Source organism: Heterodontus francisci, chromosome 8 (assembly GCF_036365525.1).
Source record: "Heterodontus francisci isolate sHetFra1 chromosome 8, sHetFra1.hap1, whole genome shotgun sequence".
Taxonomy (NCBI): domain Eukaryota; kingdom Metazoa; phylum Chordata; class Chondrichthyes; order Heterodontiformes; family Heterodontidae; genus Heterodontus; species Heterodontus francisci.
In genome coordinates this window covers 4,729,056-4,753,563 of record NC_090378.1, presented here as the reverse complement: position 1 = coordinate 4,753,563, position 24,508 = coordinate 4,729,056, and the positions used below count along the sequence as shown (strand labels likewise).

The following is a 24,508-nucleotide window of genomic DNA, read 5'->3' as shown; positions in this document are numbered from 1 at the left end:
GGGAGCGCTGCACTGTCAGAGGGTCAGTTCTGAGGGAGTGCTGCAGTGTCGCAGGATCAGTGCTGAGGGAGTGCTGCACTGTCGGAGGGTCAGTGCTGAGGGAGTGCTCCCCTGTCAGAGGGTCAGTACTGAGGGAATGCTGCTCTGTCAGAGGGTGAGTGCTGCATTGTTGACAAATTGGCTGCTGTATTTCTTATGTTACAGCAATGACTTCACTTCTAGAGTGCTTCATTGGCTATAAACGATTTTGAGATATCCTGAAGTTGTGAAAGGCATAATGGAAATGGAAGTCTTTCTTAATCCTAAAGTGCTAGACTGTTACAATACAAACACACAGAACGTGCATGAAACTGAACTGCAAATATTCCCAATTACTGTTGTTGCTGTTCTTATTCCAGGACATGATGCCATAGTAACACTGCTTAAACATTATAAAAGACCTCAGGATGAATCGCCTTGCAATGAATACTCCCAGCCTGGCGGAGGTAAATGCATGAATTTGAGATGATTACATTTCAGCTCAGTAGAGTCATAAGTTATTGAAGTGAAGCAAAATAAGAATCACAATCATATGTACAAATTAATTTGAAGTTGTGCAGTACCTAAAGTGTCAGACATAGCTCAGTGGGTAGCACTGTTGTCTCTGAGTCAGAATGTCATGGGTTTAATTCCAACTCCAGCGACATGAGCACAAAATCGAGATTGATATGCCCAGTGCAGTACTGAGGGAGTGCTGCACTGTCAGAGGGTCAGTACTGAGGGAGTGCTGCACTGTCGGAGGGTCAGTACTGAGGGAGTGCTGCACTGTCAGAGGGTCAGTACTGAGGGAGTGCTGCACTGGCAGAGGGTCAGTACTGAGGGAGTGCTGCACTGGCAGAGGGTCAGTACTGAGGGAGTGCTGCACTGTCGGAGGGTCAGTACTGAGGGAGTGCTGCACTGTCAGAGGGTCAGTACTGAGGGAGCACTGCACTGTCAGAGGGTCAGTACTGAGGGAGCGCTGCATTGTCAGAGGGTCAGTACTGAGGGAGTGCTGCACTGGCAGAGGATCAGTACTGAGGAAGTGCTGCACTGTCAGAGGGTCAGTACTGAGGGAGTGCTGCACTGTCAGAGTGTCAGTACTGAGGGAGCGCTGCACTGTCAGAGGGTCAGTACTGAGAGAGTGCTGCACTGTCAGAGGGTCAGTACTGAGGGAGTGCTGCACTGGCAGAGGGTCAGTACTGAGAGAGTGTTGCACTGTCAGAGGGGCAGTACTGAGGGAGTGCTGCACTGTCAGAGGGTCAGTACTCAAGGAGTGCTGCACTGTCAGAGGGTCAGTACTGAGGAAGTGCTGCACTGGCAGAGGGTCAGTACTGAGGGAGTGCTGCACTGTCGGAGGGTCAGTACTGAGGGAGTGCTGCACTGTCAGAGGGTCAGTACTGAGGGAGCACTGCACTGTCAGAGGGTCAGTACTGAGGGAGCGCTGCATTGTCAGAGGGTCAGTACTGAGGGAGTGCTGCACTGGCAGAGGATCAGTACTGAGGAAGTGCTGCACTGTCAGAGGGTCAGTACTGAGGGAGTGCTGCACTGTCAGAGTGTCAGTACTGAGGGAGCGCTGCACTGTCAGAGGGTCAGTACTGAGAGAGTGCTGCACTGTCAGAGGGTCAGTACTGAGGGAGTGCTGCACTGGCAGAGGGTCAGTACTGAGAGAGTGTTGCACTGTCAGAGGGGCAGTACTGAGGGAGTGCTGCACTGTCAGAGGGTCAGTACTCAAGGAGTGCTGCACTGTCAGAGGGTCAGTACTGAGGAAGTGCTGCACTGTCAGAGGGTCAGTACTGAGGGAGTGCTGCACTGTCAGAGTGTCAGTACTGAGGGAGCGCTGCACTGTCAGAGGGTCAGTACTGAGGGAGCGCTGCACTGTCAGAGGGTCAGTACTGAGGGAGTGCTGCACTGGCAGAGGATCAGTACTGAGAGAGTGCTGCACTGTCAGAGGGTCAGTACTGAGGGAGTGCTGCACTGGCAGAGGGTCAGTACTGAGAGAGTGTTGCACTGTCAGAGGGGCAGTACTGAGGGAGTGCTGCACTGTCAGAGGGTCAGTACTGAGGGAGTGCTGCACTCTCAGAGAGGCGGTACTGAGGGAGTGTGACACTGACTCCGTGCCATCTTGTGCATTAATAAGGGACCCTTTCTGCCATCTTAGATGGATATAATAGATCCCAATTCACTGTTTAAAAAGAATCAGGCAAGCTCCCCCCAGTCTCCTGGGGCCAATATTTAGCCCTCAACCAACAGATTAAAGAGATTATTTGATCATTTATCACATTGCTGTTTTTAGGAGTTTGCTGTGTGCACATTGGTTGATATGTTTCCCACATCATGACAGTGACTACACATCAAAAAGTATTGCTGAAAAAAGAGTCATACCCTACAAGCTTTGGCACTTGTCAGGACACATGCAAAAATGCCAAATTTCAAAGGGAGAAAAGGGTGCTGATTGGTCGGCAGGTCAACTCTGATTGGTCAAGGTGTTGCCATGGGGAATGCACCAGGGAACTATTGTCCCCCACACTTTTGTTTAATTCAAAAAAGGCTCAATGACTGGACATATTCCTTTAGCCTGCAGAGGACAGGTCCCTGTGTATGAATATATGTAGCTTCGAACAAGCATAAGTGAGCCACATAGTGAGCCCAACTAATAATCTTAAATTGGTTGTTAGTGAACAATCCTGAATGTGCTAAGAATTACACTAAGTGCTGTCCATCGCAGAATCACATCTTACGTGAGACATTGTGTTCTGAATACTTCATAAATTACTTCATGGGCTCTGTTACACTGAAGCTGGGAGTGATAATATAAGTGAATTGACAAAAGAAACAGGTGAAGGAAGCCGAGAATTTCTTTTTACAGCTAGTTGTTGTGATCTGGAACGCGCTGCCTGAAAGGGCGGTGGAAGCAGATTCAATAGTAACTTTCAAAAGGGAATTGGATAAATATTCAAAGAAACAATTTTCATGGCCATGGGGAAAGAGCAGGGGAGTGGGACTAATTTAAAAAACTGGCTCAGGCACGATTTTCTGAATGGCCTCCCTCCGTGCTCTGTGCACCTAGGATTCTATGAAAAGCACTGTATAAATGCTTGTTCTTCCTTTAACTTTAGGCCTAATTAAATTGTGTATATAATAGATTCAAAAGTAATATTAATTTTAAACCGCAGTTCTTGCTCTTGCAGATGGTTCCTATGTTTCTGTTCCATCACCACTTGGGAAGATTAAAAGCATGACAAAAGGTGAGACAGTGCACACTGGAGTGAGAGCATGTTTCAGTATTGAGACCTCTTCATGCAAAATGCTCAGACTCGACGGCATCAAGTGAAAGAAATCACCGGCCCTTCACTTTCACTCAAGTGAGATTCCATTCATTAATAACAAACAGGAAGATAGAATCACAGAATCGCAGAAATCAGGGATAAGATCAACACTGACAGCAGTTTAATTTGCATGGATTAGGCTCAACCCTCAGTAAATGGCAACAAGTAACTGAGTTGCACAAACCAAAGGTCCCAAGATCAAAGCCAGGCTGAGAGTAGATCAGCAGTTGTTAACCTCAGTATCTCTGATCTACATGAGTGGAGGGGGAAATTTCAACCAAGTTTTTCAGTCCTAATCACTACTCAGTGATGCTTGCTGCAAAGTACCAGTATGTCGTGTGGGCTTATCTGTGATGCCCTCACAGTCGAATAGGCTGATGTTACACATTGTCTCACACAGGGACCAGGAGGGGAAAATGGACTGCCAGAAAGGAAGTAGCATCTTTAGGAAAACGGAAAAGATTAAAGAAGAATGAAAATGAAATATATAAGCGACCTGGGTTCAGTTTTGGGTACTGCCTGAGTGTGTTTGCAAGTTCTCCCTGTGACCGTGTGGGTTTTCGCCGGGTGCTCCGGTTTCCTCCCACAGCCAAAAATTTGCAGGTTGATAGGTAAATTGGCCATTGTAAATTTCCCCCAGTGTAGGTAGGTGGTAGGAGAATGGTGGGGATGTGGTAGAGAATATGGGATTAATGTAGGATTAGTATAAATGGGTGGTTGTTGGTCAGCACAGACTCGGTGGGCCTAAGGGCCTGTTTCAGTGTTGTATCTCTAAATAAATAAATAAATTTGTTCTTTGAGCCCTCCTGACATCATTGTTCAGAGATATGTGAGGAAATTCCTTCATAATGTCCTATATCGATCAACAACCAGACTGGGGAGCCAGCACCAGCTGACACGATGAAACAAAAGGTCCCCCAGCCCCTACACCCCTCCCTATCTCTGTAACCTCCTCCAGCCCCTACACCCCTCCCTATCTCTGTACCCTCCTCCAGCCCCTACACCCCTCCCTATCTCATTAACCTCCTCCAGTCCCTACACCCCTCCCTATCTCTGTACCCTCCTCCAGCCCCTACACCCCTCCCTATCTCATTAACCTCCTCCAGTCCCTACACCCCTCCCTATCTCTGTAACCTCCTCCAGCCCCTACACCCCTCCCTATCTCATTAATCTCCTCCAGTCCCTACACCCCTCCCTATCTCTGTAACCTCCTCCAGCCCCTACACCCTTCCCTATCTCATTAACCTCCTCCAGTCCCTACACCCCTCCCTATCTCTGTAGCCTCCTCCAGCCCCTACACCCCTCCCTATCTCTGTAACCTCCTCCAGCCCCTACACCCCTCCCTATCTCTGGAACCTCCTCCAGCCCCTACACCCCTCCCTATCTCTGGAACCTCCTCCAGCCCCTACACCCCTCCCTATCTCTGTAACCTCCTCCAGCCCCTACACCCCTCCCTATCTCTGTAACCTCCTCCAGCCCCTACACCCAGAACAAAGAACAAAGAAAATTACAGCACAGGAACAGGCCCTTCGGCCCTCCAAGCCTGCGCCGATCCAGATCCTCTAGCTAAACATGTCGCCTATTTTCTAAGGGTCTGTATCTCTTTGCTTCCTGCCCATTCATGTATCTGTCTAGATACATCTTAAAAGACGCTATCGTGCCCGCATCTACCACCTCCGCTGGCAAAGCGTTCCATGCACCCACCACCCTCTGCGTAAAGAAATTTCCACGCATATCCCCCCTAAACTTTTCCCCTTTCACTTTGAACTTGTGTCCCCTTGTAATTGAATCCCCCACTCTGGGAAAAAGCTTCTTGCTATCCACCCTGTCTATATCTCTCATGATTGTGTACACCTCAATCAGGTCCCCCCTCAACCTCAGTCTTTCTAATGAAAATAATCCTAATCTACTCAACCTCTCTTCATAGCTAGCGCCCTCCATACCAGGCAACATCCTGGTGAACCTCCTCTGCACCCTCTCCAAAGCATCTACATCCTTTTGGTAATGTGGCGACCCCTCCTTATCTCTGTAATCTCCTCCAGCCCCTACACCCCTCCCTATCTCTGTAACCTCCTTTAGCTCGACTGTGCCTTCAGCTGCTTGGGCTCTAAGTTTGGGAAGTCCCTCTGTGTCTTTTTACCTTTTCACATCATTCAGGCTGCTGTTTCACCTCTCCTGATATGTGCTCACATGATTCGGTGGCAAATTGTGTTTCTTGTGAAGTGCTGTGGGATGTTTTTACTGCATTAATAATCCTGTTCAAATGCAAGTTGTTGTTATTGAATTCTTGGCAAGTTTGTAACCACACATCTCTTTCTTTCCACCGCCCCCCCCACACACCCTCCCCCACCCACAACCCCCCCCGCCCCCCCACCCCACACCCTCCACACCCCCTGCAATCCCCCACCCTCCACCCACACACACACAGAGAAAGCCGATGTTCTACTCCTAAGAGCTGGCCTTCCTTCTCATTTCCACCTTCAGCTGTCGGACATCGAGTTCCATGAAATTATTGGATCAGGTAAAAACATACAAGCCGCCCGCAGGCAATCGAAATGGAACAAGCTGGAGAGCGGGTTTGTCAAATGATCACAGACTGACCACCTGTTATCTGTCTGCAAACACAGGTTCGTTTGGGAAAGTTTACAAAGGAAAATGCAGGAATAAGATTGTCGCCATTAAAAGGTAAGCTTGTAATTGTAAGTATAGGCAAGTATAGGTTAGAGTCATAGAGGCATTTGCCGCACAGAAGGAGGCCATTCGGCTCCTCAATTCCATGCTGACTCTCCTCGGAGCTATGCAGTCAGTCCCACTTCCCGGCTCGATCCCCCAGCCCTGCAAATCTATTTCTCTCAGGTGACCATCCAACATCCTCTTGAATTCATTGATCGTCTCTGCTTCCACCACCCTTGTGGGCAGCAAGTTCCAGGTCATTACCACCCATTGCTTAAAAATGTTCTTCCTCATATTCCCCCTGCAGCTTTTGCCCAAAACCTTCAATCTGTATCTCTGTGTCCCCTAGTCCTTGTGCCATTTGTTAATGGGAACAGTTTTTTCCTTGTCTAACTTACCTAAACCTGTCATAATCTTGTACAACTCTATTAAATCTCCCCTCAATCTCCTTTGCTCCAGGGAGAACAACCCCAGCTTCTCCAACCTAACCTTGTAACTAAAATCCCTCATCCCTGAAACCATTCTGGTAAATCTCCTCTGCACCCTCTCAAGGATCTTCACATCCTTCCTGAAATGTGGTGACCAGAACTGGACATAATCAGACCAAACCAGAGCTTTATAAAGGTTCAGCATAACATTCCTGCTTTTGTACTGTATGCCTCTATTTATGAAGCCCAAGATCCCATATGCTTTGCTAACCACTCTCTCAATATGTCCTGTCACCTTCAAAGATCTATGCACAGTCCACCACACGGTCCTTGTGGAGGCAAAGTCCCGTCTTCACATTGAGGATACCCTCCGTCGTGTTGTGTGGCACTACCACCGTGCTAAATGGGATAGATTTTGAACTGATCTAGCAATGTAAAACTGGGCATCCATGAGGCGCTGTGGGCCATCAGCAGCAGTAGAATTGTACTCAACCACAATCCGTAACCTCATGGCCCGGCATATCCCCCATTATACCATTACCATCAAGCCGGGGGACCATGCCTGCTTCAATGAAGAGTGCAGGAGGGCATGTCAGGAGCAGCACCAGGCATATCTTAAAATGAAGTGTCAGCCTGTTGAAGATACAACCCGGGACTACTTGCATGAGAAACAGCGTAAGCAGCATGCGATAGACAGAGCTAAGTGATCCCACAACCAATGGATCAGATCTAAGCTCGACAGTCCTGTCACATCCAGCCGTGAATGGTGGTTAACAATTAAACAACCAACTGCAGGAGGTGGCTCCACAATTATCTCCACCCTCAATGATGGGGGTTCCCAGCACATCAGTGCAAAAGACAAGGCTAAAGCATTTGCATCCATCTTCAGCCCGAAGTACAGAATGGATGATCTATCTCGGCCTCCTCCTGAAGGCCCCAGCATCACAGATGCCAGACGTCAGCCAATCTGATTCATTCCATGTGATATCAAGACTGAAGGCACTGGATACTGCAAAGACGATGGGCCCTGACAATATTCCGGCAATAGTACTGAAGACCTGTGCTCCAGAACTTGCCGCACCCCGAGCCAAGCTGTTCCAGTACAGCTACAACACTGGCATCTACCCGGCAATGTGGAAAATTGCCCAGGTATGTCCTGTACACAAAAAGCAGGACAAATTCAACCCCCATCTGTCTATTCCCAATCATCAGCAAAGTGATAGAAGGGGTCATTGACAGTGCTATCAAGTGGCAAATGCTCAGCAGTAACCTGCTCAGTGACGTTCAGTTTGGGTTCCACCAGGGCCGCTGAGGTCCTGACCTCATCACAGCCTTGGTCCAAACATGGACAAAAGAGCTGAACTCAAGAGGTGAGGTGAGAGTGACTGCCCTTGACATCAAGGCAGCATTTGACCGAGTATGGCATCAAGGAGCCCTAGCAAAACTGGAGTCAATGGGAATCAGGGGGAAAACTCTCCGTTGGAGTCATACCTAGCACAAAGGAAGATGGTTGAGGTTGTTGGAGGTCAATCATCTCAGTCCCAGGACATCATTGCAGGTGTTCCTCAGGGTAGTGTCCTAGGCCCAATCATTTGCAGTTGCTTCATCAATGACCTTCCCTCCATCATAAGGTCAGAAGTCGGGATGTTCGCTGATGATTGCGCAATGTTCAGCACCATTCACGGCTCCTCAGATACTGAAGCAGTCCGTGTCCATATTCAGCAAGACCTGGACAACATCCAGGCTTGGGCTGATAAGTGGCAAGTAACATTTGCGCAACACAAATGCCAGGCAATGACCATCTCCAACAAGAGAGAATCTAACCATCTCCCTTTGACATTCAATGGCATTACCATCGCTGAATCCCCCACTTTCAACATCCTGAGGGTTACCATTGACCAGAAACTGAACTGGACCAGCCACATAAATGCTGTGGCTACAAGAGCAGGTCAGAGGCTCGGAATCCTGTGGCGAGGACCTCACCTCCTGACTCCCTAAAGCCTGTCCACCATCTACAAGGCACAAGTCAGGAGTGTGATGGAATACTCTGCACTTGCCTGGATGGGTGCAACTCCAACAACACTCAAGAAGCTCGACACCATCCTGGACAAAGCAGCCTGCTTGATTGGTACCCTATCCACCACTTTCAACATTCACTCCCATTACCACCAACGCACAGAGGCAGCAGTGTGTACCACCTACAAGATGCACTGCAGCAACTTACCAAGGCTCCTTCGACAGCACCTTCCAAACCTGCGACCTCTGCCAACTAGAAGGACAAGGGCAGCAGATGCATGGGAACACCACCACCTGCAAGTTCCCCTCCAAGTCACACACCATCCTGACTTGGAACTATATCGCCGTTCCTTCACTGTCGCTGGGTCAAAATCCTGGTACTCTCTTCCTATCAGCACTGTAGGCGTACCTACACTCCAAGGACTGCAGCGGCTCAAGAAGGCGGCTCACCACCACCTTCTCAAGGGCAATTAGGGATGGGCAATAGGTGCAGGCCTAACCAGCGATGCCCTCATCCCACGAATGAGTAAAAAGACCATGCACCCCCAGGTCCCTCTGTTCCTGCACACTCTTTAGAATTGTGCCATTAAGTATATATTATATCTCCTCATTCCTTTGCCAAAATGCATCACCTCACGTTTGTCAGTATTAAATTCTATCTGCCACCTCTCTGCCCATTCTGCTGGCCTATCTATGTTCTGTTGCAGGTAGTTCATATCATTCTCACTCTTTGCCGCACCTCCAAGTTTGGTGTCTTCAGTAAATGTTGAGATTCTACTCTGTATTCCAAGATCCAAGTCATTTATATATATCTAAAAAAGCAGTGGTTCCAGCACTGACCCTTGGGAACACTACTGTCTACCATCCTCCAGTCTGAAAAACAACCATTTAAAACAACTCATTGTTTTCTGTCCTTAAGCCACTTTTTTTATCCAATTGGACACTGATCCTCCTATTCTATAAGCTTTAATTTTCTTAACACAGCCTTTTATGGGGTACCTTATGAAATGCTCTCTTAAAATCCATATAAGCAACATCCACTGCATTCCCTTCATCAACCTTCTCTGTTACTTCATCAAAAAATTTAATTAGATTTGTCAAACATGATCTGCTTTTTGGCGCAGTGGTTAGCACCGCAGCCTCACAACTCCAGCGACCCGGGTTCGATTCTGGGTCCTGCCTGTGCGGAGTTTGCAAGTTCTCCCTGTGACCGCGTGGGTTTCCAGCGGGTGCTCCGGTTTCGGCCCACAGCCAAAGACTTGCAGGTTGATAGGTAAATTGGCCATTGTAAATTGCCCCTAGTGTAGGAAGGTGGTAGGAGAATGGTGGGGATGTGGTAAGGAATATGGGATTAATGTAGGATTAGTATAAATGGGTGGTTGTTGGTCGGCACAGATTCGGTGGGCCGAAGGGCCTGTATCAGTGCTGTATCTGTAAACAAATAAATAAATCCACGCTGGCTATCCTTAATTAACTTGAACCTTTCTAAGTGTCCATTAATATTTTCCCTGATTATTGTTTCTAAAACCTTACCCACCACTGATGTTAAACTAACTTGCTTGTGGTTACTAGACTGTCCTTACACTCTTTCTTGAATAAGAATTTGCCACTCTCCAATTCTCTGTCATCTCCCCCATATACAGGGAATATTGGGAGATTATGGCAAGCCCTTCTGCTATCTCCATCCCCATTTCCTTTAGCAACCTGGGATGCAAACCATCCGGACCAGTTGACTTATCTACCCTAAGCATAAACAGCCTTTTTAGTACCTCCTCCCTCTCAATTTTTATCCCATCCATTGCCTCTACTCTCTCTGCTTCTACCGATATTTCATCAGACTCCATTTCCTTAGTGAACACTGATACAAAGTACTCTAAGTATATTAGCCCTGCCCTGTGCCTCTAAGCATATATTACTCTCTCAGTCCCTAATAGGCCCCACTCCAACTCTTACTACCTGCTTACTATTTACATACCAGCAGAAGATACTGGCTTCCCTTTTATGTTGACATATTATTGAATAAGATGAGCTAATTGACATTATATCGAATTGTGAAATATTGATAGGTTAAAATACACCAGAGATAGACACAGAGCAGTTTTAGACAGCTGGGATCGAGGGTGGGGGAGTGTGACTTTCAATTGTTAGTGTAGATAAGAGAATATTTTCCTTTGCAATAAGGATTGAAAGAGGTATGACATCAAAGGATCAATATGTCAATATCCTATAATATCCATTTAAGGGCAATAGAGACAAGAACATTCAAACTAAGAGCAGGAATAGGCCATTCAGCCCCTCGAGCCTGCTCTGCCATTCAATAAGATCATGGCTGATCTGATTGTAACCTCAACACCACATTCCTGCCTACCCCAATAACCTTTCACCCCCTTGCTTACCAAGAACCTATCTACCTCTGCCTTAAAAATATTTAAAGACTCTGCTTCCACTGTCTTTTGAGGAAGAGAATTCCAAAGACTCAAGACCCTCTGAGAGAAAGAAATTCTCCTCATCTTTGTCTTAAATGGCCAACCCCTTATTTTTAAATAGTGACCCCTAGTTCTAGATATATATGTCAATATCCTATCTTTTAGATGTCGAACATAGACTGGGAAATGATACCACAATATGTTGAATGTATTCACATTAAAGCTCCCTTAACAGAGGTGCTGTTCCAAATTCCTGCTAGCCAGCCTCCCAACAAGCACCCTCTGTAAACTGGATCTCATCCAAAACTCTGCTGCCGTAGTCTAACATGCACCAAATTACCTTCACCCATCAGCCCCTGTGCCTATACAATGCCTCTATATTCAAAATTCTCACCCTTGTTTTCAAACCCCTCCAATACTTACCCCTTCTCTATTTCAGTAATCATCACCAGCCCTACAACCATAGAATCACAGAATCACAGAATTGTTAAGGAGAGTATTAGACTAAAAGAAGAGGTTTGCAATGTCGCAAACAATAGTAGCAAGTCTGAGGATTGAGAGTGTTTTAGAAACCAGCAAAGGGCCACCAAAAAGTTGGTAAAAAGGGAAAAAATAGTATATGAGAGTAAACTAGCCAGTAATATAAAAACAGATTGTAAGAGCTTTTATAAGTATATTAAAAGGAAGAGAGTAGCTAAAGTAGACGTTGGTCCCTTGGAGACAGAGACAGGAGAAATAATCATGGGGAATGAGGAAATGGTAGAGGCATTGAACAAATATTTTGCATCTGTCTTCACAGTAGAAGGCACAAGTTCCATACCATAAATAGGCAGGAATCTAGGGGCTAAAAAGAGTGAGGAAATTTAAAATATTGATATCAGTTGAGAAAAATTATTGGAGAAACTTGAGGGAATAAAATCTGACAAGTCCCCAGGACCAGATGGTCTACATCCTCGGGCTATAAAAGAGATAGCTGCAGAGATAGTGCATGCACTGGCTATGATTTTCCACAATTCCTTAGATTCAGGAATGCTCCCGTCAGATTGGAAGTTGGCAAATGTTACACCACTTTTCAAGAAAGGAGGTAGAGAGAAAACAGGGAACTACAGGCCAGTTAGCCTAACATCAGTCATTGGGAAGATGCTGGAAACTATTATTAAAGAAGTCTTAACATTGCACTTGGAAAAGCACAATATGATTAGAACAAGTCAGCATGGTTTTACTGAAGGGAGATCCTGTTTGACAAATTTATTAGAGTTTTTTGAGAATGTGACTAGTTGGGTAGATAAAGGGGAACCAGTAGATGTAGTATACCTAGATTTTCAAAAGGCATTCGATAAGATGCCACATTAAAGATTAATAGGCAAGATAAGGGCTCATGGTTTTGGGGATAATATATCAGCGTGGATAGAGGATTGGTTAACAGACAGGAAGCAGAGAGTGGGCATAAATGGGGCATTTTCAAGTTGGCAGGCAGTGAATAGTGGGGTGCCGCAAGGATCAGTGCTGGGGCCTCAGCTATTACACTCCATATTAATGACTTGGATGAACAGACAGAGAGTAATGTATCAGGTATAGACAGGTGAAGTGAGTGAGAAACAAGATGGCAAATGGAGTATAATGTAGGGAAGTGTGAAGTTGTTCACTTTGGTCATAAAAATAGAAAGGCAGAATATTTTTTAAAAGGTGTGAAACTGGTAAGTGTTGATGTTCAGAGAGACTTGGGGGTACTCGTACAAGGAATGCATAAAGTTAACATGCAGGTGCAGCAGGGTATTAGGAAGGCAAATGGCATGTTGGCCTTTATTGCAAGGGGATTGGAGTACAGTAATAAAGAAGTCTTACTAAAATTGTACAGGGGGCTTTGGTGAGACCACACCTGGAATACTGTGTGCAGTTTTGTCTCCACATTTAAGAAAGGATATACTTGCACTGGAGGCAGTGCAGTGGAGATTTACTAAATTGGTCCCTGGGATGAGGGGGTTGTCCTGTGAGGAGAGGCTGAGTAAATTGAGCCTATAGTCTCTGTAGTTTAGAAGAATGAGAGGTGATCTAATTGAGACATACAAGATTCTGAAAGGGCTTGATAGGGTAGAAGCTGAGAGATTGTTCCCACTGGTCAGGGAATCTAAAACACGGGGACACAGTCTCAGGATAAGGGGTCAATCATTCAGGACTGAGATGAGGAGAAATTACTTCACTCAAAGGATTGTGAATCTTTGGAATTCTCTACCCCAGAGGGTTGTGGATGCTCCAGCACTGAATATATTTAAGGCTGGGATAGAGGGAGATTTTTGGTCTCGCAGGGAATCAAGGGATATGGGGAGCGGGCAGAAAAGTTTGGTTTACTTCTGCTCCTATTTCTTGTGTTCTTGTGTTACGGCGCAGAAGGAGGCCATTCGGCCCATCGTGTTCGCACCGGCTTTCTGAAAGAGCAATTTACTCAATTCCATTCCTTTGCCTTCTCCCTGTATCCCTGCACATTCTTCCTTTTCATATAACTGTCTAATTCCCTTTTGAATGCTTCAATTGAACCTGCCTCCACCACGTTCTCAGGCAGAGCACTCCAGACCTTAACAACTCACTGCGTGAAAACATTTTTCCTCATGTCACTTTTGCTTCTCTTACCAAATACTTTAAATCTGTGCCCTCTCGTTCTCGATCCTTTCACGAGTGGGAACAGTTTCTCTCTATCTTCTCTGTCCAGACCCCTCATGATTTTGAATACCTCTATCAAATCACCTCTCAGCCTTCTCTTCTCCAAGGAAAACAGCCCTAACTTCTCCAATCTAATCTTCATAACTGAAATTCCTCATCCCTGGAACCATTCTAGTGTCTTATATAAGTTCAACATAACTTCCTTGCTCTTGTACTCTATGCCCCTATTAATAAAGCCCAGGACACTGTATGCTTTATTAACTGCTCTCCCAACCTGTCCTACCATGTTCAATGACTGATGCGCATATACACCCAGGTCCCTCTGCTCCTGCACCCCCTTTAGAATTGTACACTTTATTTTAAATTGTCTCTCCATGTTCATCCTATCAACATGAATCACTTCACATTTCCCTGCATTGAACTTCATTTGCCACCTGTCTGCCCATTCCGCCAACTTGTCTATGTCCTTTTGAAGTTTTACACTATCCTCCTCACAGTTCACAATGCTTCCAAGTTTCATATTATCTGCAGACTTTGAAATTGTGCCCTGAGGTCTAGATCATTAATATAGATCAGGAAAAGCAAGGGTCCCGACACTGATCCCTGGGGAACTCCAATACAAACCTTCCTCCAGCCCAAAAAACATCCAGTAACCACTACTCCTTGTTTCCTGTCACTCATTTCAATTCCATATCCATGTTGCTACCATCCCTTTTATTCCATGAGCTCTAACTTTGCTCACAAGTCTGTTGTGTGGCACTGTATCAAACGCCTTTTGAAAGTTCATGTACACCACAGCAACAGCATTGCCATCATCAACCCTCTCTGTTACCTCCTCAAAAAACTCCAGCAAGTTAGTTAAACAAGATTTTCCCTTAAGAAATCCATGCTGGCTTTCCTTAATTAACTCACAATTGTGCAAGTGACTATTAATTTTGTCCCGAATTATTTTTTCTGGAAGTTTTCCCACCACCAAAGTTAAACTGACTGGCCTGTAGTTGCTGGGCTTATCTTTACCCCCTTTTTTGAACAAGGGGATAATGTTTACAGTTTTCCAGTCCGCTGTCACCACCCCTGAATCTAAGGAAGAAAAATTATGGCCAGTGCCTCTGCGATTTCCACCCTCACTTCCCTCAGTATCCTTGGATGCATTTCATCCAGTCCTGGTGTTTTATCCACTTTAAGTACAGACCCTCCGAGGTCTCTGCAGATCTCCAATTCCGGCCTCTTGTGCATCCCTGATTTTACTCGCTTTACCATTGGTAGCCGTGCCTTCAGCTGCTTGGGCTCGAAAGTCGGCAATTCCTTTCCTAAACGTCTTTGTCTCGCTCGACCTTTCCACCTTTAAAATGGTCCTAAAAACCTATCTCTTTGAGCAAACTGTTGGTCACCTGTCCTAATGTCTCTTCATATGTCTGTGTGTCTGATAATGCTCTGTGAAGCACCTCGGAATGTTTTACGATTCTGTATAAATGTAACTTGTTGTGTTACCCCATCTGTTTTAAACAGGTTAACTTAAAATGGGGGATATTCACCAGAATGTTACCAGGACATAAAGGGTTAAATTACATGGATAGATTTCATAAACTTGGTTTGACACTCCTTGCATTTAGAAGATTAAGGGGTGATATAATTGAGTAGTTTAAGATGATTAGAGGATTCGATAGGGTCGATACAGAGAAACTATTTCCTCTGGTGGGGGGAGTCCAGAACAAAGGGGGAATAACCTGAAATTTAGAGCCAGATCATCCAGGGGTGATGTCAGGAATCACTTGCTCACACAAAAGGGAGTGGAAACCTGGAAACCTCTCCCCCAAAAAGCTCTTGAAAATTTCACAAAGATCGATAGATTTATATTCAGTCAGGGAATCAAGAAGTACAAAGTAAATATGATAGTTGAAAGAATTATATAACCTTTCATAATCTCAGCCCATCCCAAAATGCTTTGCAGCCAATGAAGTACATTTTGAAGTGCAGTAACTGTTGTAATATAGGAAATGTGGCCACCAATGTGTGCACAGCAAGATCCCACAAATAGCAATATGATAATAACCAGAATTCCGTTTTTTTTAAATGATGTTGGTTGAGGATAAATATTGGCCAGAACACCAGGGAGAACACCCCTGCTATTCTTCAAAATAGTGCAGCTGATCCTTTATGTCCACCTGAGAGGCAAGATGGGGTCTCGGTTTCAGATTTCATCTGAAAAACACCACTTTGGACAGTGTAGTGCTCCCTCAGTACTGACCCTCCGACAGTGCAGCACTCCCTCAATACTGATCCTCCGACAGTGCAGCACTCCCTCAGTACTGCCCCTCTGACAGTGCAGCACTCCCTCAGTACTGCCCCTCTGACAGGGCAGCACTCCCTCAGTACTGACCCTCCGACAGTGCAGCACTCCCTCAATACTGATCCTCCGACAGTGCAGCAATCCCTCAGTACTGCCCCTCTGACAGGGCAGCACTCCCTCAGTACTGTCCCTCTGACAGGGCAGCACTCCCTCAGTACTGACCCTCCGACAGTGCAGCACTCCCTCAATACTGATCCTCCGACAGTGCAGCAATCCCTCAGTACTGCCCCTCTGACAGGGCAGCACTCCCTCAGTACTGCCCCTCTGACAGTGCAGCACTCCCTCAGTACTGACCCTCCGACAGTGCAGCACTCCCTCAGTACTGCCCCTCTGACAGTGCAGCACTCCCTCAGTACTGCACCCAGAATTACTGTCTAGAGTTTGGGTTAATTCTCTATAAGGAGCTGGAATCGATGACCTTCTGACTCAGAGGTGAGAGTGTTGCCCACTGATTCCATGGCTGACACATTCAATGAATTTGAAGTACAGGTTAGTCTGGATTTAATTGAATGGTGGAACTGGCTCAAAGAATTGAATGGGCCCCTCTTGTTCTTCTGTAAAAAAAAACCATTTGGTGCCATGTGTTGGTGCAATGATATTGTGCAGAGCACCTGGTCTATTATTATCATGAGTTACACAAAATATCTTCTGATGTTCATTGGGTGTTGCCGCTTCATGCTGGTCTGGTGAGTTCGGTTGTGCACTTCCATTACATCCCATTTATTTTTCGATTAGATATCGAGCCAACACCTTTTGCTCCAAGTCTGATGTGGATATGTTCTGCCGAGAGGTGTCGATCCTCTGCCGCCTCAACCACCCCTGTGTCATCCAGTTTGTTGGTGCTTGCTTGGATGATCCCAGTCAGTTTGCCATCGTAACGCAGTTCATCTCCGGAGGCTCCTTGTTCTCCCTCTTACATGAGCAAAAGAGGTACAGTTTCTATTTGCTAACATTCTACTAGTTTTGCTTTCATAAAATCTTACAGCACAAAAGGAGGCCATTCAACCCATCCACCCCATCCCAGCTCTTTGAAAGTCCCACTCCCCTGCTCTTTCCTCACAGTGTGTAAAATTTTCCCCTTCCAGTATTTATCCAATTCCCTTTTGAAAGTTATTATTGAATCTGCTTCCACCACCCTTTCAGGCAGCGCGTTCCAGATCACAACAACTCACTGTGTAAAAAAAATTCCCCTCTGGTTCTTTTGCCAATTACATTAAATCTGTGTCCTGTTTTCACTGAATCTCCTGGCAGCGGAAACCGTTTGACTTTATTTACTCTATCAAAACACTTTATAACTTGCAAAAATATTAAATCTCGCTTTAACCTTCTCTGCTCTAAGGAGAACAATCCCAGCTTCTCCAGTCTCTCCACATAACTGAAGTCCCTCATCCCTGGAACCATTCCAGTAAATCTCCTCCGCACCCTCTCCAAGGCTTTGACATCCTTCCTAAAGTATGGTGCCCAGAACTGGACACAATAATCCAGCTAAGGCTGAACCAGTGATTTATAAAGGTTTAGCAGAATTTACTTGCTTTTGTGCTTTTAATGCTCCTATTTATAAAGCCCAGCGTTCCCATGTACTTTTTGTAACACTGTCTCTGGGCTTTGCATTTTCAGTGTTTTTTGGTCAAATTATTTACTTTTTTTTACTGCTTTTAAGACTCTCACCTTTGTTATCTCCGGACTCAACTATTCCAATGCTCTCCTGGCCGGTCTCCCAGCTTCCACCTTCCATAAACCTCAGCACTTCCTGAAACTCTGCCGCTCGTTTTCTAACTTTCACCAAAGTCCCATTTCCCTATCATCCCCTATGTTCTCTGACCGACATTGGCTCCCGGTCCGGCAGTGCCTCCATTTTAAAATTCTCTCCTTGTTTTCAAATCCCTCTATGGCCTCGCCCCTCCCTATCTCTGTAATCTCCTTCAGCCCCACAACCCTCTGAGATCTCTGTGTTCCTCTAATTCTGGCCTCTTGAGCATCCCCGATTTTAATCTCTCCACCATTGGTGGACGTGCCTTTAGCTGCCTGGATCCTAAGCTCTGGAATCCCTCCCTAAACCTCTCCTCCTCTCTATCGCTCCCTCCTATTTTTACAACACTTCTTAAAACCCACTTCTTTGACCAGGCATTTGTTCATCTGACCTAATATGTCCTTTTGTGGCTCTGGGTCAAATCTTTTGTTTGATTGCGTTCCTGTGAAACACCTTGGAATGTTTTACGACCTTAAAAACACAAGTTGTTGTTGTTTACATTTTCCAGTCTGTCTTGTTACTTTTCCACTTAAATCCCCAGAATCATTGATCTTCAATCCAAATTAATCATAGCCATTGATGTGGCCAAAGGCATGGAATATCTTCACAACCTGACTCAGCCAATCATACACCGAGACCTCAACAGGTACGCCAAGCTGGGCCTCTGGAACTGGAGAGGAAGCCAATGTCAGCACTGCAATTGCTTCACCCGTTAATTCAAGTCAACTTTCAAAACCATAAAAACGGATAAACTCGGATTGTTTTCACTGGAACGACGGAGGTGGAGGGGCGACATGATAGAGGTTTACAAAGTTATGAGCGGCATGGACAGAGTGGATAGTCAGAAACTTATTCCCAGGGTGGAAGAGTCAGTTACTAGGGGACATAGGTTTAAGGTGCGAGGGGCAAAGTTTAGAGGGGATGTGTGAGGCAAGTTCTTTACACAGAGGGTGGTGAGTGCCTGGAACTTGCTGCCGGGGGAGGTGGTGGAAGCAGGTACAATAGTGACGTTTGAGAGGCATCTTGACAAATACATAAATAGGATGGGAATAGAGGGATACGGTCCCCAGAAGTGCAGAAGGTTTTAGTTTAGGCAGGCATCAAGATCGGCGCAGGCTTGGAGGGCCGAATGGCCTGTCCCTGTGCTGTACTGTTCTTTGTTCATTGTTCAAATACGTTTCACTCAGGTCATTACTCATTAATGCTGGGAGACATTTATAAACTTGCAGAATGGATGTGTAGTTGGCAAATCTATTTCAATATCGATAAGTATGAAGTGATAGGAAGAATAAGAAGGACACAAACTGCTTGGAAAATAAGAGTCTAAATGGGATAGAGGAACAGATGGATCCAAATCTCTGAAAATAGCAACAGGTTAATAAGGCCATAAAGCAAACAACAAACCAGGATTCATTTCTGGAGGGATAGAATTGAAAAGCAGAAGGGTAATGTTAAACTTGTATTAAACATGGAGCACTGTGAACAGTTCTGGTCTCCACATTATAAAATGGATATTGAGGCACTGGAAAAGGTACAAAGAAGATTTACAAGGATGATATTAGAACCATGAGGTTATACCAGTCAAGAAAGTGATCAGTCTGGGACTCCTCTTCTCTAAAAAGAGAGAAGGCTGATGGGTGACCTGATCAAGGTCTTTAAGATTATGAAAGGGTTTGATACGGTGGATGTAGAGAGGATATTTCCATTTGCACAGGACCAAATCTGGGAACTGAGAGGTTATATCTAAACAGAAAATAATGGATTTCATCTGTCTTCTCTCTTGTATCTGACAGCCATAACATCCTGCTGTATGAAGATGGCCATGCAGTGGTTGCTGATTTTGGAGGTTTGAATTTTGTATATAAGAACTTGGCTGATGTGTCTTGTCTACTGGACATCATTGAATTAAATGAGGTGCAAAGGCCTGGAGATTGCGCAACCCAGAAATTAGACCCAAAAATGTGCCCAATGTCATGCTCATTTTGTCAATGTCAAGTAAAGTCCAACTATCCTCCGAACCTCATCAGAATCTGCTCTAATATGAGCTTTAGTCAACATAAGCAATCAGGGCTGAGACCACACCCATAGGATCATCAGAACACAGGATTATAGGATCATAGCATCAAAGCATCATTGTATCACAGGATTGTAAAACCATACAACACAGAATGGGGAGCTATCCAATTTGTCCCATTCCCCTCCTTTTCCTCCAGGTTACTGAGTTGGATGATCAGCCATGATCATAATGAATGGCGGAGCAGGTTCGAAGGGCTGAATGGATCTTTTGACAATCACCTTAAATCTGTGTCCTCTGGTTACCGACCCCCCCTGTCACTGGAAACCGTTTGTCCTAATCTACTCTATCAAAATCTCTCAAAATTTTCAACAGTCCCATTTAATCTCCCCTTAACCTTCACTGCTCTGAGGAGAACAAGCCAGCTTCTCCTGCCTCTCCTACCACTGAAGTCCCTCAACCTTAGAATCATTCTGGTATATTTCTTCTTTCAGTCTTAAACTTGAAGTTTCAATTCATTTTAACCATCATTTGCCTTAAGACCCTGCAATCAGGGAAGTTATCCAATTTTTATTTGATTTAGTCTGATACCACAGAAATGCATTCAATGAAACAGATAACAGAGAGCAGGTCTTTGTCAGGAAATATTTTTCAAAAGCATTCATAAGAAATGACACAGTAAAATCTGGGCACAGTATTGAGACCCCTCACCCACCCAGCTCCACCCCAAGAACAAAGATGATTGGAGGATACCTGCATTAGTGAGTTGGGGAGAATTGATGTGTCCAGTTTTGTGGGTGGAGTTTTGTTTAAATTGAAAGGTTTGGTGGACGGATGTAAGAGATGGAGGAGAGTTGGGGGAATATTCTAGTCATGCCCAACATTGTGCAATGTTTAAGCCGTGGGTGTATCTGGGTACGAATGAAGAGGAAACGCCAGGTCAATATATTCAATATGTAAAAATTACATCTGTAGCAGATAAACTCGAACCTCTGTTTACGGTTGTTTCATTATTAAATTTATGAATTTATGTGTATAGCGAGCCTGCTGCTGAAGGGTTCCTGTATTTTCAGAGTCCAGGTTCCTTCTGTCGATGGACGAAGACAACATGACGAAGCAACCAGGGGTAGGTGGCATAATCCTCGTCTTCAAACCCCACCTTGGCTTTGTCCCTCCCCCAGCTCCCTATCTCTGTAACCTCCTCCAGCCCCTACACTCCTCCCTATCTCTGTAACCTCCTCCAGCCCCTACACCCCTCCCTACCTCTGTAACCACCCCCAGCCCCTACACCCTTCCCTATCTCTGTAACCTCCTCCAGCCCCTACACCCCTCCCTACCTCTGTAACCACCCCCAGCCCCTACACCCCTCCCTATCTCTGTAACCTCCTCCAGCTCCTCACCCCTCCCTATCTCTGTAATCGCCTCCAGCCCCTACACCCCTCCCTATCTTTGTAACCTCCTCCAGCCCCAACACCCCTCCCTATCTCTGTAACCTCCTCCAGCCCCTACACCCCTCCCTATCTCTGTAACCTCCTCCAGCCCCTACACCCCTCCCTATCTCTGTAACTTCCTCCAGCCCCTACACCCCTGCCTATCTCTGTAACCTCCTCCAGCCCCAACACCCCTCCCTACCTCTGTAACCACCCCCAGCCCCTACACCCCTCCCTATCTCTGTAACCTCCTCCAGCCCCTACACCCCTCCCTATCTCTGTAACCTCCTCCAGCCCCTACACCCCTCCCTATCTCTGTAACCTCCTCCAGCCCCTACACCCCTGCCTATCTCTGTAACCTCCTCCAGCCCCAACACCCCTCCCTACCTCTGTAACCACCCCCAGCCCCTACACCCCTCCCTACCTCTGTAACCACCCCCAGCCCCTACACCCCTCCCCATCTCTGTAACCTCCTCCAGCCCCTACACCCCTCCCTATCTCTGTAACCTCCTCCAGCTCCTACACCCCTCCCTATCTCTGTAACCTCCTCCAGCCCCTACACCCCTCCCTACCTCTGTAACCACCCCCAGCCCCTACACCCCTCCCTATCTCTGTAACATCCTCCAGCTCCTCACCCCTCCCTATCTCTGTAATCGCCTCCAGCTCTACACCCCTCCCTATCTCTGTAACCACCCCCAGCCCCTACACCCCTCCCTATCTCTGTAACCTCCTCCAGTCCCTACACCCCTCCCTATCTCTGTAACCTCCTCCAGCCCCTGCATCCCTCCCTATCTCTGTAACATCCTCCAGCTCCTCACCCCTCCCTATCTCAGTAACCTCCTCCAGTCCCTACACCCCTCCCTATCTCTGTAACCTCCTCCAGCCCCTGCATCCCTCCCTATCTCTGTAACTTCCTCCAGCTCTACATCCCTCCCTATCTCTGTAACTTCCTCCAGCTCTACACCCCTCCCTATCTCTGTAACTTCCTCCAGCTCTACATCCCTCCCTATCTCTGTATCCCCCTCCAGCTCTACAATCCTCTGAGGTCTCTGCATTCCTCTAATTCCAGCCTCCTGCACATCCCCAATTTTCATCGCTCCACCTTTTGAAGCTGCACCTTCAGCCACTTAAACTCAGGGTCATTATGTAATCTTGTAGAGGTTGGTAAATTTTCATTGGCCCAACACACAGCCTTGCTTATGGTTTACTCCAGGAATGGCTTGGAGTCTCCAGGAAATGAAGATTAATCTGGACACTGCTGCCAGCATAAACCAGGGGGGGAACATCATAGGGCCATTGAAAAAAAAATCTGTTCAAAAAAAAAATTCTTTGAACACATTCATTTATTAATTCTAAAAATATTGGAAATGGGAAAATGGCTGTTTGACCAGGTGGGGCAGTTTGGAGCAATGAGGTCATGTGATGAAAGCTCCTGGTGTAAATCTCTGTTGAGATGTAATTGATTGTGTGTCTGCTCAGCAGAATCTGCGGTGGATGGCCCCCGAGGTGTTCACACAGTCTACCCGCTACACTATAAAAGCAGATGTCTTCAGTTACGCTCTGTGTCTCTGGGAGTTGTTAACTGGGGAAATCCCATTTGCCCATCTCAAACCAGGTGAGTTAAACTGTGAAGAAAGAAGGAACGGATGAATGGCTGAAAGAAGTCGCTTTGAAGTGTAGCCACAACAGGCAGCAATGAGTTGGTCAAGCAGATAATGTTTGTGGGATCTTGCTGTGTGCAAATTGGCTGCTGCGTTTCCTACATTACAACAGTGACTATACTTCTTAAAGTATTTCATTGGCTGTAAAGTGCTGTGGGATGTGCTGAAGTGGTGAAAACGCTATAGAAATGCAAGTCTGTCTTTCTCATTAATTTGCCGAATTATACATATCTTAGAACATTAGCCCAACATTTTACTTTCTTCACATGTCGCTGTTGTTTATTCAGCTGCTGCTGCTGCCGATATGGCATACCACCATGTCCGACCTCCGATCGGGTACTCCATACCCAAACCCATCTCATCTTTACTAATAAGGGGATGGAATGCGTGTCCAGAGGTGAGTGATCCAAACAAGAAGTCAATCAGTCTATTGTTACTCAGTATGATAACCAAAGAATCGTAGGATGATACAGCTATAAAGGAGGCCATTCAGCCCATTATGCCAGTGCTGGCCCTTTGATCAATTGGTCCTAATTTTCTGCTCTTTCCTGCAAATTCTTTCCCTTCATGTACTTATGCAATTGTCTTTCTGAAGGTTCCTATTGAACGTGCTTCCACTGCCCTTTCAGGCTGTGCTGAACACATGATGTTAACACACCAGCTGTGAATTATTCAGCACAACCATATCCCCTCCCATTGGCTCACAGAGAAGGTTAAGTGAAAATTTAATTGAGGTCTTCAAAATTATGAGAGGTTTTCATATTTGATTGGGAGAAACTGTTTCCAGTGACAGGAGGGTCAGTAACCAGAGGACACAGGTTGAAGGTAATTGGTCAAAGAACCAGAGGGGGAGATGAGGAGAATTTCTTTTACACAGTGAGTTGTTGTGATCTGGAATGCGCTGCCTGAAAGGGCGGTGGAAGCAGATTCAATAATAACTTTCAAAAGGGAATTGGATAAATGTTTGCAAAGGAAAAATTTACAGGACTATGGGGAAAAAGCAGGGGAGTGGTACTCATTGGATAACCCTTTCAAAGAGCCAGCACAGGCACGATGGGCTGAATGGCATGCTTAGACAATATCTTCTTTATTGTACCATGTGATTACCAGGATGCTAGAAGGTGAACTAGATGGTGGAACAGGCTCAATGGGCAGAATGGCCTTCACCTGTTCCTGTGATCCTAAAGAGAAATGACCAATACTGATCCTCCTTAGAGATTCTGAAAAATCATAACCAAGTTGACTTTGGAGAATAACAAAATTTATAAAAATAAACTGGGCATGAAGAGGAGATTCATTTTCAACAGGACAAAGGAAAACTACAACCATATACGTGTCATGTTCTCAGCATAAAGTCATCAATAAATAGAAATCTTTCTTTTTCTGAGAATGATTTCGAATGAAGATTTACTGTAATTGTTTCTTTCTGGAGATTTCTGCAGCCTTGATGTTGGGATTGATTAAAGTGGCAATGAGTAGAAACAGTGTTATGTGATATTTCGTATAGAAACCTGAAGAATATAATATAATTTCCAGCATATTTTGCTGGAAAACTAACAGCATGTTAACAACACGTGCTGTTATTAATGAGCAAATCAGCCAACAAGTTCCTGGGATGAAGGGATACGCAGTGAGTTGTAAAGCTGCAGGACTCACTGATCGATTTATGCAACTCTATCTTTACACAAACAGCATCTTGCCCTTAGCTCACCATTATTTTTATCAACTTGTTGGTTTTGCACATTCATCAGAAAGTTA

General features: G+C 45.6%; 1 protein-coding gene across 1 annotated transcript in view; it reads left to right on the top strand.

The window, feature by feature from the left end:
• Positions 1-24,508, top strand: part of tnni3k (TNNI3 interacting kinase) — a 240,655-nt gene that overhangs the window by 61,597 nt on the left and 154,550 nt on the right. Inside the window, exons 13-22 of the mRNA XM_068038016.1 lie at positions 399-485; positions 3,207-3,263; positions 5,773-5,865; positions 5,972-6,029; positions 16,631-16,825; positions 18,187-18,291; positions 19,439-19,491; positions 20,733-20,785; positions 22,572-22,704; positions 23,038-23,147. Of these exons, the coding sequence (XP_067894117.1) occupies positions 399-485; positions 3,207-3,263; positions 5,773-5,865; positions 5,972-6,029; positions 16,631-16,825; positions 18,187-18,291; positions 19,439-19,491; positions 20,733-20,785; positions 22,572-22,704; positions 23,038-23,147 (944 nt within the window). The remainder of the gene's footprint in view (positions 1-398; positions 486-3,206; positions 3,264-5,772; positions 5,866-5,971; positions 6,030-16,630; positions 16,826-18,186; positions 18,292-19,438; positions 19,492-20,732; positions 20,786-22,571; positions 22,705-23,037; positions 23,148-24,508) is intronic.